Source organism: Hyperolius riggenbachi, chromosome 4 (genome assembly GCF_040937935.1).
Source record: "Hyperolius riggenbachi isolate aHypRig1 chromosome 4, aHypRig1.pri, whole genome shotgun sequence".
Classification (NCBI taxonomy): Eukaryota; Metazoa; Chordata; class Amphibia; order Anura; family Hyperoliidae; genus Hyperolius; species Hyperolius riggenbachi.
In genome coordinates this window covers 335,762,853-335,780,746 of record NC_090649.1, presented here as the reverse complement: position 1 = coordinate 335,780,746, position 17,894 = coordinate 335,762,853, and the positions used below count along the sequence as shown (strand labels likewise).

At 43.4% G+C, this 17,894-nt stretch overlaps 1 protein-coding gene across 2 annotated transcripts in view; it reads left to right on the top strand.

Moving 5' to 3' along the window:
* Positions 1-17,894, top strand: part of ZDHHC14 (zinc finger DHHC-type palmitoyltransferase 14) — a 128,091-nt gene that overhangs the window by 66,310 nt on the left and 43,887 nt on the right. For both annotated transcript variants that reach the window (XM_068231864.1, XM_068231863.1), the window contains exon 4: positions 6,074-6,232. In XM_068231864.1, the coding sequence (XP_068087965.1) occupies positions 6,074-6,232 (159 nt within the window). The remainder of the gene's footprint in view (positions 1-6,073; positions 6,233-17,894) is intronic.

The window sequence follows — 17,894 nt, the reverse complement described above, 5'->3', positions numbered from 1 at the left end:
AGACCTACAGGGTGTTTAGTGGTGCATCTGCATGGTATGCACATAGTACATCTTTTGAACTTGCCCTCTTTCTTTGGAGGACAATGTCCCACAGATACAATTATACTCTTCAAATTTGGAGCCCTTCTGAACACAAATTTTGGTTTTCCAGGTAAAATACCATTCAAGGTTTTCTCATTTTGCAGGATATGCCAGGGTTTACTTATTTCCTTTTTTCAACCCAAATAACTATGTAACTTTGTAAGTATGTATGGCAGCAATGGGTTGGAGGAGCGCATAGTAAAGAGTGGAGGCCTGCAGCAGGTCGGGTTCCTGCGGGTTAACCGAAATGCAGGCCTGGTGCGGGTACCCAAATTGTTTCGAGGTGCGGGTCGGGTCGCGGATAGTCAAAACAAGCATAAGATAATTCTGTATCTTTTGCCTTCCCAAAATCTGTGATGTGAATGCTGGCACCAGAATACTTTTTTGCTGGCTTGTTTACTGCTTCTCATCTTTAACGCCAGCAGACTCCTTCCTGCTCTCAAGATGACACCTCCCCTCCCCCCATACTAGTGCATATAACTGGGAACATGCCAGTGTGAGATTGAAGATGCGTTTTTCATAGATGACCAGAAATCACGGGGACATGCTCTGTTAGAGGAAAAGGTGCCATAGGGAAGCTCTGTCTGTTAGTGACAGACTGGGGATATTTGATAGGACAAGAAATGGAGAATGTTCTGGCACGTTCTTTAAAGCTGGAGGGAGGAGGCAGAGAAGCACATGGCAGATAGAGAAGCACATGCCACATGTGACAAGATCTGCTTGCAGACAGTGTAGCTGCATCCACAGCCACCTAGCACACACAGGTATGTCTTTGTTTGCTGCATATGACAAGAATAATTAAATACAGGATTTTATTATCAGACCCGGTACAAGACAATGAGGCAGGTTTATTAACACAAGTTGCTGCTTTTTATTTTCTTTTGATTATGATAAATCTGTTCAAATTAACTTTGATTCAGATTGGTAAGTCCTGAGTAGGTGCGCATATACAGTATATTTGTTCTCCCTGCTTAAAAGCCTTGTTGTACTCTTAGGCTAGTTACACACCAGGACGTTGCCTTTAGGGGACGTTATAGGGCACATTAAGTGCCCCTAACACAACGCCTGGTGCTCTCTGGTGTGGACGTCGGAGTGAGCCGCGTTGTGCAGATCACTCTGGCGTCCGTGATGCGTACTCTTGGACGCATGTGGCATCACGTGGTCCCGCTCGGCCAATCGCCACACAGAGCGGCCGCTCCAGGAAGTAAACACTGCACATCACTGAGTGCTGAATATTAATTAGCCATGTGCCCGGCCGCTCTCCCCTCCTCCCCAACATGACTGAGCATGTGCAAACAGTCTAACGCGGCTTAGCCGCGTAGAACGCACAGCATGCAGCACTTTGCTGCGTTACAATGTAACACAACGTGGGCAGTGTGAACAGCCCACATGTGTTACATTGCTGTGCGTTGGGGGAGTGTTACAGGCTGCACAACGTGCGCCTGTAACGTCCCTGTGTGCAAGAAGCCTAATGCAATCCTGATTTTCTTAATGAAACTGAAATTACCATTTATTTTGCTGTTGGATCTACTGTAATGACGAAAAGATAATTTAGGGTGTGTATACACATCCAATTTGGATTGGCCAATTGTCTCACAATTTTACATCTCCCATGTAGTATGTAGAGAGATTACCTACTCTATTTGCTCATGGTCGTTACAGCCGCAAGACGCAAAGCCTAGTCCACCTAATCGCACACACTCGTACCCACGTTGTTACAAGACAAGTTATTTTGGCACATATTTATTCTCAAGCCTACACGTTTTTGCAGAGATCTGCCAAGCACCTTCATTCAGCAGTAGCTCATCGTTAACAAATAAAGGTTCTAACAGAAGTAATTGCACTTTGGGTGTACACACACACACACACACACACACACACACACACACACACACACACACACACACACACACACACACACACACACACACACACACACACACACACACACACACACACACACTCACACTCACACTTTGATTGACCCTCATACTACATGGAGAATCAAGATTGTGTGTGTATATACACCCTTAAATATGAAAATTATTTACATGAGCCTGGACGCAGTGTCTATGCCTTGCAACTCCATAGCTGCAGTGGCAGAAATGTCACCCTGGCCACCACAATGCATGCTGGGAGATATAGTACATTAATGTACCTACATCTCCTCTTTCTCAATTTTTATTAATTTTAATAAGAGAAAAAAAATCTTTAAAACACTTCTTTGGATTTGGTTTGTGTATAAAAGGTTTTATTTACTTTACATATCCCCAATGTTGCTTTAAATGTGCACTTTAGAAGAAAATGGAAAAAGCAGGCTGTGGGGTTTGCTTACACCCCCCCCCCCCCCCCCCCAAGCTACTAGGAAACCTTAATTATATATTTTTTTAAAAGTGTGTTGATTTGTACTTACCTGGGGCTTCTTCTAGTCCCCTGTTGTCTATCCTTGGGCAGCACGGTGGCTTAGTGGTTAGCACTCTCACCTTGCAGCGCTGGGTCCCCGGTTCGAGTCCCAGCCAGGTCAACATCTGTAAGGAGTTTGTATGTTCTCCTGGTGTCTGCGTGGGTTTCCTCCAGGTACTCCTGTTTCCTCCCACATCCCAAAAACATACAGATAAGTTAATTGGTTTCCCCCTAAAAATTGGCCCTAGACTACGATACATGCACTACACCATACATACATAAACATATGACTATGGTAGGGACGAGATTGTGAGCCCCTCTGAGGGACAGTTAGTGACAAGACTATATATACTCTGTACAGCGCTACGTAATATGTCGGCGCTATATAAATACTTAAAATAAATAAAATGAATATCCTTGAACAGCATTCAAAAGGTTAAAACAGGACTTTTTCGATAGAATGCTCCCTGCAGGGAGATAATCATCTGAACGGGTGATAACATTATCTTGTGTTTACTTAATTGTAGCAGAGAGGAATGTAAACATTCCCTGACTTTGTGCAGAAATTTCTTCTAAAGCATCATACACACACTCAACAGCGGTGGCCCGTTCAGACTGCATGTGTTTCCAGACGCGTTTTGGAAACGCGTGCGGGAGGCCGACACGCACGACATCAGACAGTGCATAGAGTGCACTGTCTGATGTTCACACTGCATGCGTTCCGGACCTGTGCGGTCCGGGAACGCATGCTGCACGCAGATTTTGCAAAAACGCGCGGCTGTCCCATTCACTTTTCAGTGATGGGATCAGCCACGCAATGCATACAAACGCGGATGGCATGTGTTCGCATGCGTTGCGTTCCGCATGCGTGGCCGTCCGCGTTTGTAATGTGAACGGCCCTTAGGCTCTCACAACTTTTTTCTTGTGAAACGCCTAAAAAAAAATCTCTTGCTATTGTTTAAGCAACTGATAAGACTGATCAGAAGTCAATTCAACATTTGGATTGACTTCTTATCAGTCTTATCAGCTGCTTGAACAGCAAGAATTTTTTTTTTTAGGCGTTTCACAAGAAAAGTTGTGAGCGCCTAAAAGACCGCTGTTGAGTTTGTGTATGAGGCTTAATGTGTCCTGAACTGAAACACTGCTCTGAAATCATTACTGGGTACGTTACAATATAAATGCACCAGCTATGAATAAAATGCAAAAAATGTTGAAGAAAACATGAAAAAGTCTGGCACTATAGTCTTAATGGCAGCAATGATAAAAACAGTGCAAGAGAGTATAAAAAAAATGCATGGAAATGGCAACATGCAATAAAAGTCAAACATGTAACGTGGTGGTGGTGATACAAAACATTGCTTGCAGATGCTTAAAGTGCTGTACCTGGATGTCGGGAGGTGGCAGGTGTGGGTGCCAATGTGGTGCACGGCCTAAGGGCTGGAACCCACAAGAGCGTTTTTTGAGCATTTTGGCAGCGCTGCGATACGCTAGCGTTTTGCCAAAACGCTCAGCTGATGTTAATGGATGGGGCAACTTCCACAGGAGCGTTTGCGTTTCCCAGAAACGCAAACGCAGGACATGCAGCATTTTGGGAGCGTTAGCGCTTCAATGTAAAGTATTGAAACGCTAGCAGAAACGCTCAGCAAAACCTAAACTGAGCGGTTTTGCTAGTGTTTTGCGGTTCAGCACACTGTAACAAAATTAAAAATAATTCACAGGACCAATCGGGATAAAAACGCAAACCGCTACACAACCGCTGAGCAAAAAAATACAATGTTGCAAAACGCGACCGCAAACGCGCATGAATCCGCTTGCAAAGCGCTCAGACAAAACTCTAGCGGTAGCGTTTTGCGTTTGCGGTTTTCAGTGGGTTCCAGGCCTCATAGGCCGTGCACCACATTGGCGCCCACACCTGCCACCTCCCGACATCCAGGTACAGCACTTTAAGCATCTGCAAGCAATGTTTTGTATCACCACCATGTTACATATTTGACTTTTATTGCATGTTACCATTTCCATGCATTTTTTTGATACTCTCTTGCACTGTTTTTATCATTGCTGCCATTAAAACTATAGTGCCAGACTTTTTCATGTTTTCTTCAACATTTTTTGCATAGACTTTGCCTTCAGTCTTGAGCACATAGTTAACCTGGTTGTCTTCTACTTGTCTGCTTATACACAGCATACCCGAGTGCCTGCCAGCTCTTCCATTCACCTATGAATAAAATGCAATGGCAGCTTTCAGAACAAATAAAACTGTACTTACACATTTTTATTGACTATTATGTCATAGTTAAATACAGTTTTAAGTTGGAGTGAAGCATGCAGTAAATGTGGACTGGTAAGTAGATGTGTGCTGTAGATTTCAGTTAATCACTGCTCTGCAGTAGTAGCCAAGCAATTTTTTGCTCTACAGGAATTATGCATTTGGCTTGTTCTGAACGGGAACTTTGTACAGGGCTAATAAGAAGCTTAAAGCTAACAATGAATTACCTGACACCTTCATTATTTAGCAGCCAGATGTTTTTTAGCTTTCCAAATATTAACACTGTATAGAGTTGTAAGTGGTACTTGTAAAGCACAAAATCCTCCATGAGTTGAAATTAAGCAAATTTCTATAGTTGAATATTGTAGATCGTCAATGAGATGCAAATAATTCAGAGTTAATGCATGAATATGAAAATATATGCTGCATGAAAATTGACCAATTAGATTTCACCTCGGCAGTATCCAGCTAGTCCATTTTCAAGCCGCCTAGATTTGCAAAACCCAGCATCAACTCGGAATTATTTACATCTCATTGACCATCCCGTAGAGAGAAAGAGAGAGTGAGTGTTTATGTAAAGTGCATGAGCAGACAGTTGCACTCAGTAGAAAAGAGGGAGTGATTGGAGCAAACAGCATAGAGGTAAAGAAGACACTAGGACGACTGTAGTGGAGACTACTTAACCGGGGTATTGTAAAGATAATGGGTGCTTGGGTCAGGTATGGAAGTGGGAGTTTGGGAGTTAAGATGGACCTAAACTCTTGCACAGGACTGAAGGAAAACCTAGAAAAATGCCCCTTTATTTATTTAGTGAGTTTAGCCTGTCTAATCCCCCTTCATCTGTATCTAATCACAAGTGTAATTTGATCTCTCAGCTGTGTCAGCTGACTGCCTCAGCAGAGCAGCTAATTTGTAAACACAAGATGTTAACCCTGTCTGCTACCATGAAAGCAGGAAGTACACAGTGCAGATATATTGCAGGATTTGCATCCGCTGTACCAAAGAAATGTTTTTCTTAAAAGGTTATTGTGCTGTTGCTTATCTTTTAGAGCAGAGAGGCAGTTCTGAATTCAGGTCCGAGCACACGGAGTGGTTTGGGTAGGGTCTGGGGGAAAATGGTTTTAGTGTTATGAAAAGTTAAGCCTATAGCGGGTAATAAGACCTACTGGGGTATAAAATTGTGGATATGCAATAGGGAAGGGAAAAACCATAGATAATTGGTGTCATCTTGCCTATATTCTTTTTATAATTAGGATATTTTGTTGGGCTATTTAGAGCACTGATGTACCATTTTTTTATTATGTTTTGTTTTCTTCCTTCCAGATGTTGCTAATGGGACCACTTCAGGTGGATATCGACCACCTCCTCGAACAAAAGAAGTAGTTATTAATGGACAAACGGTGAAACTAAAATATTGTTTTACCTGCAAAATCTTCCGCCCACCTCGTGCCTCTCACTGCAGCCTCTGTGATAACTGTGTAGGTAAGTATCCTTGTTCTCGTTCCTAAACAAAATGGTTATTCTTTAGCAAAGTTAGTGTTAACCCTCCTGGCGGTCTAATAAATTCCGCCAGGAGGCAGCGCAGCAGTTTTTTTTTAAATCATGTAGCGAGCCCAGGGCTCGCTACATGATAGCCGCTGCTCAGCGGCATCCCCCCGCCCGCTTCGATCGCCTTCGGCGATCTCCGATCAGGAAATCCCGTTCAAAGAACGGGATTTCCTGGAGGGCTTCCCCGTCGCCATAGCGACGGGGCGGGATGACGTCATTGGGAGTCCCGATCCACCCCTCAACGCTGCCTGGCACTGATTGGCCAGGCAGCGCACGGGGTCTGCGGGGGGGGGGGGTCGCGACGGATATCGGCGATCAAGCGCGGGGGGGCGGCGGCGATCGGTATGCTGACGCAGCTAGCAAAAAAAAAAAATTAAGCAAATCGGCCCAGCAGGGCCTGAGAAAACCTCCACCAGGAAGGTTAAAGAAGTACACTTACAGGAACTTTGTACTGATGTAAGTGGCCTGTATGCCCAGACAGTAATAACTAATATATTATGTGTGTGTGTGTGTAAGGTAATGTAATGCTGAAGATTAAGAGGGTTTCAGCCCAGCGCAGGAGGGCCATCCAGATTTTTCACTCTACTGAGCTAAGCATCTAATTTTTTTTATTTTTTTTTTGTCTTTAAGGGCTCTTTTACACTAGATGGAATTGATGTGATTTTTCATGTGATTCACATTTTTGATGCGACTTTAAAAAGAAAAAAAGTCCTGCAGGCTGCATTTTTTTTTTCTGCGTTATTACTTCTTGAGTTGCTAGCATCAAGTGAAAATGTGAATCGCAAATTGAATTTGCAGTATGCTGGGGGCCTAAAGGTACCCATTATTTTATTTAAAAGTAATTTGTTTAAAATGTCTGAAATAGTAGTTCAAAAGTGTCTTTTGACAGTGACTTGCAACAAATACTGCTTATATGCTTGAGTTATTAAAGGGAACCTAAACTGAGAAGGATATGGATTTTTCCTTTTAAAATAATACCAGTTGCCTGACTATTCTGCTGATCCTGTGTCTCTAATACTTTAAGCCACAGCCCCTGAACAAGCATGCAGATCAGGTGCTCTGACTGAAGTCAGACTGGATTAGCTGCATGCTTGTTTTAGGTGTGTGATTCAGCCACTGCTGCAGCAATACGTCAGCAACGCTGCCAGGCACCTGGTATTGTTTAAAAGGAAACATCCATATCCCTCTCAGTTAAGGTTCCCTTTAACCCACTCCATAATGGTGGTTTTGCACTGTATAGACTTGTATTAGCTACAGTAGTGTATTAATACTTGCATACAAATTGCTAGAAGCAGTTAGTTGAAGCTTCTGTCTTTCATTGCTACTTGACTGCCTTTGTCCCATAATTACAATAGAGCTAAAGTCAGACAAGCTGGGTCAGCAACAAGATCAGCAGACCTGGTTCTAGTCAGGCAGGAAAGGTCAAAATTGGTGTCAGAAACTACCAGACACATAAGGCCATAACCTACAGCTGAAAACTAATATTACTCTTGTTAAGGGGGCTCTATAGACCAGGGTTAAGCATTTTGGCACATACAGTAATTAATTGAACATTAGCAGCAAGGAAAACAGTCTCATATTTTTATTTTCAATCAAGGTATATACTGTTTATTCTTGAGTATGAGACCCAGGAAAATCTTCTCAAAAGTCAGGGGTCGTCTTATATGCTGGGTGTTGTCTTATAGGGCAGGTGCTGAAACTTCTAAGCTGGACTAGAGAATCTGCGGTTGCCGCATACGGTGGGAGGAGCTAAAAAAAACACCGTATGCGGCGACCGTATGAAAGCAGCAAGGGCGGTGCTGTACAAGTATGGTAGAAGAAAATCCGCTCACCAGGATTCCTGGAAAGAAGTGACTTAACATGGTCCCGATGACATGGTGAGGGGGCACCTCACTGGGGAGGTGTAACTGAAGGGTGGAGCAAGCTGCAGATGCTTGTAGTATGGAAAAAAGAGAGCGTAACTGTGCTCAGAAAATCACGCCTCCTTTACCCGCCTGGCCTGCCCGTGTATACTATTACCGTACCTCCTTCTCTGCCTCTCAGATCTCACTCCTGAGTACTGCAGTGAAGTGGTGCAGGCGTGCATGTACGACATCTGTGAGGAAGGGGAGGTAAGCCGCAGCTCAGCTCCAATCAGGTGGTCCGGGGTCCCCTCTGGCGCAGGATGCCACTGCACCTGCGTGAGTGGCTCTGAGTCGCGCTGACGTCATCCGGACTGTATACTGTACTGCCTGGGTGACGTTAGGGCAACTCAGTGAGCTGCGTGCTGGAGAGCAGGAAGATGCCGACCAGGCGAGGGCAGCATCTGCACCGGAGGTGACCGGGAGCCACTGGAGCAGAGGCGAGGGCACATGTTTGCAAATTAGGCCACTGCAGCTTTAAGGACTCGCCGCAGGGCCGTACAAATCAGCACACAAGTGATATTTCCCCCCCCCCCCCCTCCTTTCAGGGGTTTTATCTCCGCCTGCATGTTTTTTATATGCTTATTTTTTATGTCGCTTTTCTTTTGTATAAAGCCCGCCCTCCCTCCCCACACCAGCCAATCACAGCGATCGGCTGTCAGTCATTAGCCTATGACAGTCGATCACTCCTGTGGGTCCCAGGGGCATTACAGTGCTGCCGTAGATTGCAGCGCTGTACAGTGTAAATAGATGGCGGTTTCGCCGTTTAGCAGTCTCCTAGTGGAGACTGGTGACTGAGCGCGCGCGATATCCTGCAAAACCCCACCCCAGGTGTTGAATGGTCCTGGGGCTGCCACCATCGTAAAGTAGTTAAAGTATGTACTTGAGCCAAAGTTATTTTGGTTAAACTTGATGAACCGATGTCAGTGATGCGGTTTATCAGCGAAAGGGGCTTATAGCAGATATTGCTTCGGGGGTCAGTTAGGATTAGCCATTCATGGAGGGTTCAAGTGAGAATAGGGTTAATTTATTGTACTATTTAGTGATAGTACAATAACGGTAATATTTACCAATATATAAAAGTACTTTACTATCATATTACCCCTTTCCCAATAGTAAAATATTAGTAATTTTACATATAATCTACTAGCGGCTGTCCCCGTCTCCCAAATCACACGTTTTATCTTTCTCTTCTGATGACGTGTGGAGGAGTTGCTGAAGACCTTTGTCCAGCACTGGGTGATCCAGCAGTAGGTGAACACTCCGGAGAACCAATAAGAACCATCTGGGTCCAAAATGGGGTGATATACGCCCTCTTTTACAATGATTAATCCAAAGGGGAAACATCAGTAATAAGGGATCCCTTTTACTTTTAATAAAGGAGCTTCTATTTCTGGCTATAAGTCATTCAAACTCTCTAAATTTGTTTTCCAAAGTTGCAAACAGTTGTTTAGTTTCTGGGCAGTTTTCTCCTGAAGGTACAATAGGGGGAAAGAGGCGCCCTGGTTGGTTAAAAGCGTCTAAAAACAGCTTAAAAATGAAAGATATGAGGTAGCTTACCTCAATGACAAAATCTCTGTAATTTTACAGAAGACTTTTTATTTAGCACAGGCAACGTGTTTCGCGGGTCTGAGCCCGCTTCCTCAGGAATATAGCAGTGCCTACAATAGCGAAAGAACTCCTCAGTACAGCCATATACATATATCAAAAACAATAAGACAATAGATGTTGCATATCACACAAATTGCTCAAGCATAATGGTAGGTCTACATTTATACTAAAATTATATTACACACTCTGTTTTCTATATTAAGGTAGGAATTATGCAAATATAAATCTTGTAGAGAGATTTAAAATATTGTGTGTAGTAGGTAATATAGTAGTACATTTTAAATGGAAAGGTTGCCCACAAATGCGCTCCTCGTTCTAATATCAAATTACTAATCCCCTTACTACACTTTAGCTCTATTGAATCACTCCTGCATAAAACGTGTGTGTATCACTTTGAATAATCAATGAAGTTGGGGTAATATGCAGAGCGCTCAACAATATCTCATATCTACTTTAAACTCAGTTTACATATATGCATGCAATCCCTAGAATGTCCTCCATAGGATCAATATATAAAAAACAAAAGCCAAAACAGATAAAGTATAAAACAGTCTCTGAAAAAAGTCCTTCAGACTTCTTGACACTATGTTAAATTTTCCACCGGCATCATCCAGCTTAATAGTATTAGATTACGCTCACCAGATGAGATGGCTGATCAAATGAAAATCAGCAGAAAACGCTTCAGGCCCAGCCAGTAGGTTCAGGTTTCCACAATCCAGATATTCCAGGTTTATCACTCCCCACATGTAAAGGAAATGGAATGGCAATAGTGTGATACTGCTATAGCAGTGTATGATCACCAGCTTAAAGGGAAGGTTCAGGCAAAATAAAAAATCCAAATCCACTTACCTGGGGCTTCCTCCTGCCCGTGGCAGGCAGGAAGTGCCCTCGCCACCGCTCCGCAGGCTCCTGGTCTTCTCCGGTGGCCGACCTGACCAGGCCGGCTGCCAGGTCGAGCTCTTCTGTGCTTCAATAACCGTTTCTTCTGCGCTCCACGCGGGCGCACTGACGTCATCGGACGTCCTCCGGGCTGTACTGCGCAGGCGCAGTAGTTCTGCGCCTACGCAGTACATCCCGGATGACATCATCACGCCCGCGTGGAGCGCAGAAGAGACGTCATTGAAGCGCAGAAGAGGCCCGATCAGTAAGCTGGCCAGGTCGGGTCGGCCACCGGAGGAGACCGGGAGCCTGCGGAGCGGCGGCGAGGGCACCACCTGCCCTTCCACGGGCTGGAGGAAGCCCCAGGTAAGTGGATTTGGATTTTTTTTTGGCCCCATAGTCCCTGGATATTTCCGTTACGTGCTCCCCGTTAACACAGCAAAGCACCCAGTATGCCACCACCTTATAATAAATCAAGCCTCTCACCAGATTGTCTTGCTAACCAGAAGCAGGTCAGCAAACAGCGCTTTTTGGTGAGGAGGGCATTCACTTGCTTCAGATCACTTTGCCTATGACTCAAAACAGGCTTGACATAGTGTAAATCCGTTTTTATTCAAAAGTGTTAAAAGTAGTGCACTTACAATATAAAAACTTCTCATGCGCATATAAAATCCTCCTGAGCTCGTCCTGGCGTCTCCTCACTCTGCCTGGCTATATATATATATATATATATATATATATATATATATATATATATATATATATATATATATATATATATATATATATATATATATATATATATAATAAATATATGATGCCTAAAACTATTTTAATAGGCAATGAATAAGGAATAAAAAGAAATACTGATTAGAAATCTTCATAAATATTGGTGAATGCGTTATCACCTGTGCATATAACAAATAAACAAGATCCCATAAAACTTGGCCAGTTATCAAAACATGACCTCTCTCAGGTAATGCTGGTTTCATTATACAGAGTTAGCTGAAAGCTAAAAGATAAACTTGTCACTGATAAGGTAAAAGAATGAATCAATTGGGCTAAGTATAATGAAAAGACAGCAGGGGGAGCGCTTAATAATCTGAAGTCAATGAGAGCAAACATCAAATAGGATCTCTGCCACTTACCAAAAGAACAAGATCAGTCTGGCAAAGGGAGCCTCTATAGGGGGTTCTGCGGAGCTGCATTAAATAGCTTCTGTAGTGTATTTGGCGGCCGCAAGTCTGCACGCTCGCCGGGAGGTGGGGCAGGTACCAGAAGTGTGCGTTGACGTCATCGCGTTTAGTGGCGTCCGCCGGAAGTGTCGGCGGCGCCATCTTAGGTTTGGGAACAGCATTGGTGTTCAATGGAGGTTGCCAGTAGTCTTAAGAAGTGGATAGGAAAATCATCTAGTGCGCTCTGGCACTAAAGTGACACTAGATGGCAGCAGACTGCTGAACATTCCTAATGCTAAATGCATGGGATACTTGTAGTGAAGGAAATATATAAAGCAATTGTATGGCAATAAAATAGTGACAACTATAGTTGTTATTAATATAGAAGAGTATTGATAAAGGATGAATATAAAAATGAAAATCTAAACAATTATGAACCAGAACCAAAACCAAAACAAAAAAACTCCCTTTTCTCTACTCATCCTCCAGGATGGCTGCATAACATGAGATAGCCTAGCTCCTCCCCCAAAGGAATCACACCCGATACAAAGTTTTGTATAAGTAAACCCTGCCTACACACACACCTCAGTTTTGCTGGGTTTCCCACCCAAGAAACATCTGGTACATTAGTACTTTTCTTAGGCTCCTCCTTCCTGGATGCCTGCGGGTGAGCTAGCATTGCTGCGCTGGTGACGGGCAGAGGCGATCTTTCAGTCGCATTCGCTTGCGTCCTCTTATGTGATTGAGGACGCTGGCCAGGATCCTTTTAAGCGGTTCTACTGCTCGATTCAGGGGGGGCGGTGGCAGAGGAGCATTCTGATTTCCACGCTTGAGAACCGGAAGTACAGAACTAAGTACTTCCGGATCAGGGGTCACCAAAAGCACGTGACTTCTGCTTTTTAAAGCGGAGAGCAGCGGCGTCTCAGCGCCATTGAGTCCAGCCACGGGACTGTATTGGAGGAGAATGGAGCAGTCAGGTAGCTCCTCCATGGAAGGCCGCAGGACTGCCAGTGACACAGCGGAGCAGGTACGCCTGATGTCTGCAGCGGTCCCACATATCAAAGGAGTTGCTGTGGGCTGGTGTCATGTTAACCTTGGGGGCTGTTTCTATTACACCAGCTGTACCTCCTTATGTGGATATGTGTCCGGGCCAGTATTTCCTTGTGGTCTCTAATGGCTTAGGAGCATATTTATGTTTTGGCAAAATGCTTATTTATATACTTTGTTTTATAAAGGGATTTTCTTTTGTCCCTTTTTTTTTTTTTTGTTTTTTAGGCTTTGCCTGTGCAAACTGTTACTAAGCATAAAGACAAGGCTAGGAGATGCTCTAAATGTGATGCTAAACTTTCAGCCTCCTGGTCGAAATCATTATGCCAAAATTGTATTTCTAAAAACAAGCCTGGTCAATCAATGGTTATGTTAAACTTTATGGAATCAATGCAGAAAGAATTTACTTCAACTTTTCAGGCTTTACGTTCTGTTATGACAAGTGTGGTGTCTCCACAACTACCATCTGTATCCGCTTCTGCTGAGATCCCTTTACCAGGTGCTAATCAGGGATCTCGACAGATTGCAGCTTCTACTAGCAAGTCTGCTGAGGTTCAGGGTTATGCATTTCCACTTCTGCTGAGGACTCTGTAGAAGAGATTGAGTCTAGGCCAGATTCAGGTTCTGATTCTGTTGCTAGAGATATGAAAGCTGCAAAATACTTGTTTAGTGCTGATGAAACGTCAGAACTTTTGAGAGCGGTCTATGATACAGAACAAATCCCTGAGCAGGTTGCAGTTTCATCTGCTCAGGATATTTATATGAGGCTATAGGGCATTGAAGGAAAATCTTTTCCTGTTCACCCTGCTGTCAAAAAGATTGTTACAGATCAATGGAGTGATCCTGAAAAAAGGTTATATATATATATACTCAAATAATTTAAAAGCAGATTTCCATTCAAGGATGAGGATATCTCATTATGGGCTAAGTGTCCGAGATTGGATGCGGCACTTTCACAGTACTAAAAGGATACGGACTTATCCTTTGAGGGTACTGGTGCCCTTAAGGACTCTGGATAGAAAGGCTGAAACCATGCTAAAGAGAGCTTGGGAGGCCATTGCATTTGCATTTAAGCAGGCAATTGCTTCTATCTGCATTTCTAAAAACTTAAGTGGTTATCAGGGCTTAGAGACCATTTAATTGCAGGAACTCCGCATGCGCAGATCTTGGAATCCTTCCCAGTCATAGCCCGCTCTGTTGCATTTTGGCAGATGCTGCTACAGAGTTTTTAAGATCTACTGCTCGGGTGTCGGCCCTTATAAATACAACCAGAAGAGCAGTATGGCTTAATACATGGGGGGGGGTGATGTAAGCTCAAAGCAAAAGCTTTGTGCTATGATGTTTGAGAGAGATCTTTTGTTTGGAAAAGATTTGGAAAGATCTTCAGGAAAGGGTAAAAAGTTCCCTAATAAGAGAGTCAAGTCGGTTCCCTGAAGATCCTTCCGGGGGAGGAAACCATTCTTTAATAAAAATCAGAAATCCCAACCTCAAAAGAAAAGGTGGGTCTATTCAGCTGGAAAGGGTAAAACCCCTTTCATGTTTAATAAAACCCTCGCCACTAGAGCAAGGGAGGAAAAATGATGGGATACAGGTGGGGGGGGGTGGGGGGGGGGGAGACTGCTTCACTTTGTCAACCAGTGGAGTCTCATTACCAAGAACGTTTGCTCCCCCCCCCCCCCCCCCCCCTCCAAAAAACGTTGTTCTTACAGGCCTTCCAAAAGTACTAGAAAAAGCCTCGGCTCTGAAGGAGTCGGTTCTCTCCCTACTAAAGCAGAATGTGATTTGCAATGTACCAAAGGATCAATGGCATCAGGGATACTACTCCAGGGTATTTTTAATCAAAAAACCCTCGGGGAAATATCGTATGATCTTAAATTTAAAGAATCTAAATCCATTTATTCAAGTGAAGAAATTGAAAATGGAAAGTGTTTTTACCATTTAAAACTTGATTCCAAAGAATACATTTATGTTAACTCTCGACCTCAGAGACTCTTACCTACATGTGCCTATTCATCCAGCTCATCAATTCCTATACATTCCATAAATTCTGTAATAAATCTTAACACAGTAACTGAAAGTATATTATATTATTATATATAACATTGGGAGCCTTAGAATCCAGTCTTTAAAGTGAACCTCCGGACTAAAAATCGACTCAGCAGCACTGAAAAGGCTTGGTGTTTCTTTAACAGTTTCACAGCATCAGAACTTTGTTTCTCTTATACAAGCCTCATTTTTAGCTGCACAGAAGAAAACTGCCGGGCTTTTTTCCCCTGATGCTGTGCAAAGCATGATGTGATTTCTGATGATGTTGTTCTCGTTCTGCTGTTTTGGTGCAATTTTTTTTTTTTTTTTTTAATTTTGAATTTGACATTTGAAGCCTAGCGTGTGCAGCTAGGAGGGGTAATCAGGACACAGGGCAGTTGGAACTGTGTCTCCTGCTCCTTGTCACCACCTTTCAACCAAAAAGATGGCTGCCCCCATGCCAAAGATGGCAGCCCCCATGACAAAGATGGCAGCCCCCATGAATCACAAACATTTGCCTGTTCTTTTAAAACAGGGTGGGTAAGAGATTATATTACCTATCTATTCTAATTAACATAACTAATGTAACTTGATGACAGTATGCTTGTTTAGGCTGAAGCTCCCCTTTAAGCACAGCAACCCCCACCCCCCCAAACAGGCTAAGAAGTTGGCCTTCTCCACCGTGAGTACTGTCGGCAAATTGGGCCGGTTGGTTGAAACTGCTGGTTAGTTGAGTTCTAGATAACATCATTCAATATTTGTACTGAAATCCTGTTAAATATCTAATGGTGCAAAGTGGTAGAACAGATAAACAACTAATCAATGGTGTATGCATATATATGTGTATGTATGTATACACAGGCACACACACACGCACAGGCACACGCACAGGCACACACACACACACACACACACACACACACACACACACACACACACACACACAGTCACAGGCACATACAGGCACACACACAGACGCACACACACAGACAGACAGACACACACACACTCACTCTTTACGGATATCTCAACATGCATCTTGGTGAACTAGTCCCTGGTTTATGGAGTAAGTTTCTTGACCGCTGGAATTCAGAAAGCAATGTGAACCTGCCTGTAATACATTCTCAGTCCGTCCAAAAGCAAAATCAAAATGTTCAGCTGAACAAAAGTTTGATATTGAATCATAACAAGGACATAGATAAAGTGTTTTTTTTTTGTTTTTTTTTCCCCACTCTGCCTCCACTGGCCATAAGCTTGTTATAGGTGTAAATGTGTGAATTGGAAAAGATCAGCATGATGGCCAGGAGCTAAACAATTTTAAAGAGACTCTGAAGCCAGTTTTTTTTTTCCTTTTTAGAATGGAGTCCTGTTCAGCAGTGAACTGCTGACTGTTTCGCCGCATTTCTGCCCGCAGAAATGTACAAAATAGATCACACAATCCACCAGGTCACAGATTTTGCTACCTGCTTCACAAGTCGATTGCCGCCCATCTCCACCCCCTTTTGATAATTAATCCGCCCCTCATGCGAGCAGGAGCGTGCTGAGCTTGCACGTGCAACCAGACCACCCTGCTCCATGCATAGTTCTTTGAGCAGAGTGGTGCGCTGGAGCAGGGCTGTGGAGTCGGTACAAAAATCCACCGACTCCTCAGTTTAGGATTCCACCGACTCCGACTCCTCTAATTTGCATATTACAATCTTGTTGATTGAAAGTGTGTAACATGAAATTCGTCTCTAACTGCCAACGCTTAGGAATTTTACAAGACAACTGAAGTGCGAAGGATATGGAGACTGCCATATTTATTCCCTTTAGTCATAGACTAAAACTAGTCCTTGGTAAGAGTACTTGTAAAAGTTACAGACCGGAACAAAGAACATCTATCAGGCCCTAGGAAATGTAACTGTGGGTACATGTAAGAGTGATATGCAGGTACTCTGCTGGGGAATGAGGAGATTCTTCCTGTATTACACATTCTTCATGTACAATCTGAACCAGGTTTATGGGCGATAGACAACACCTCTGTGTTTAATGTGCACAACATTCTCAGTGGATTCCCTGCAGCTCTGTGGAGAGTGCATATGTAGAGTATAGTACTACTGTGTAACAAAGTAAACCTGAGACAAATGAAATTAAAGTTTTATACATACCTGGGGCTTCTTCCAGCCCCCTTCAGGCTAATCAGTCCCTCGCTGTCCTCCTCCGCCACCTGGATCTTCTGCTATGAGTCCAGGTACTTGAGCCAGTCTGGCATAGTGCGCATGCATACAGTCCGCCCCCGGGAGCGTACTACACCTGTGCAGAACACTCCTGGCTGTGGAAGCGGCATGCGGCCGGACTGCACTGACTGGCTGAATTACCATAGCAGAAGATCCAGGTGGTGGAGGTGGACAGCAAGGGACTGATTAGCCTGAAGGGGGCTGGAAGAAGCCCCAGGTATGTATAAAACTTTTATTTTCATCCTTCTCAGGTACCATTTAATTCGTAGTCACCAAACCAAATTTTAACAACATATCAAATTATTTGATTTCATGAGCAAAGAGAGTGCGTACCATTGCATAAATCTGCATCAACGCAGAATTATTTCCATCTCATTGACCATCTCTATTAGTGACACGGCTACACATCAGGCTTTATACTCACAGCATAGATGTTATTTAGTATATATAAGACATTCCTGTGTACACATCATATATACAGTCACAATCAGATGTGTATATCTGACTTTAAAAATACGGGGACTGCTTTATTGAAGCAGCACAAGTAACTAATTTTGATTGGTTTATTTCATTTTTGTGGACTAAGCACAGCTATTACTGTATGTATACATTATTTATGATGACTATTATCTGAGAAATAGAACATTTTATCATATTTTCTATTTTAATTACAGTTTAAATTTATTAGGAGTCGGAGTCAGTGCATTTTGCCGCCCACAGCACAGGTGCATCTGTGCATACT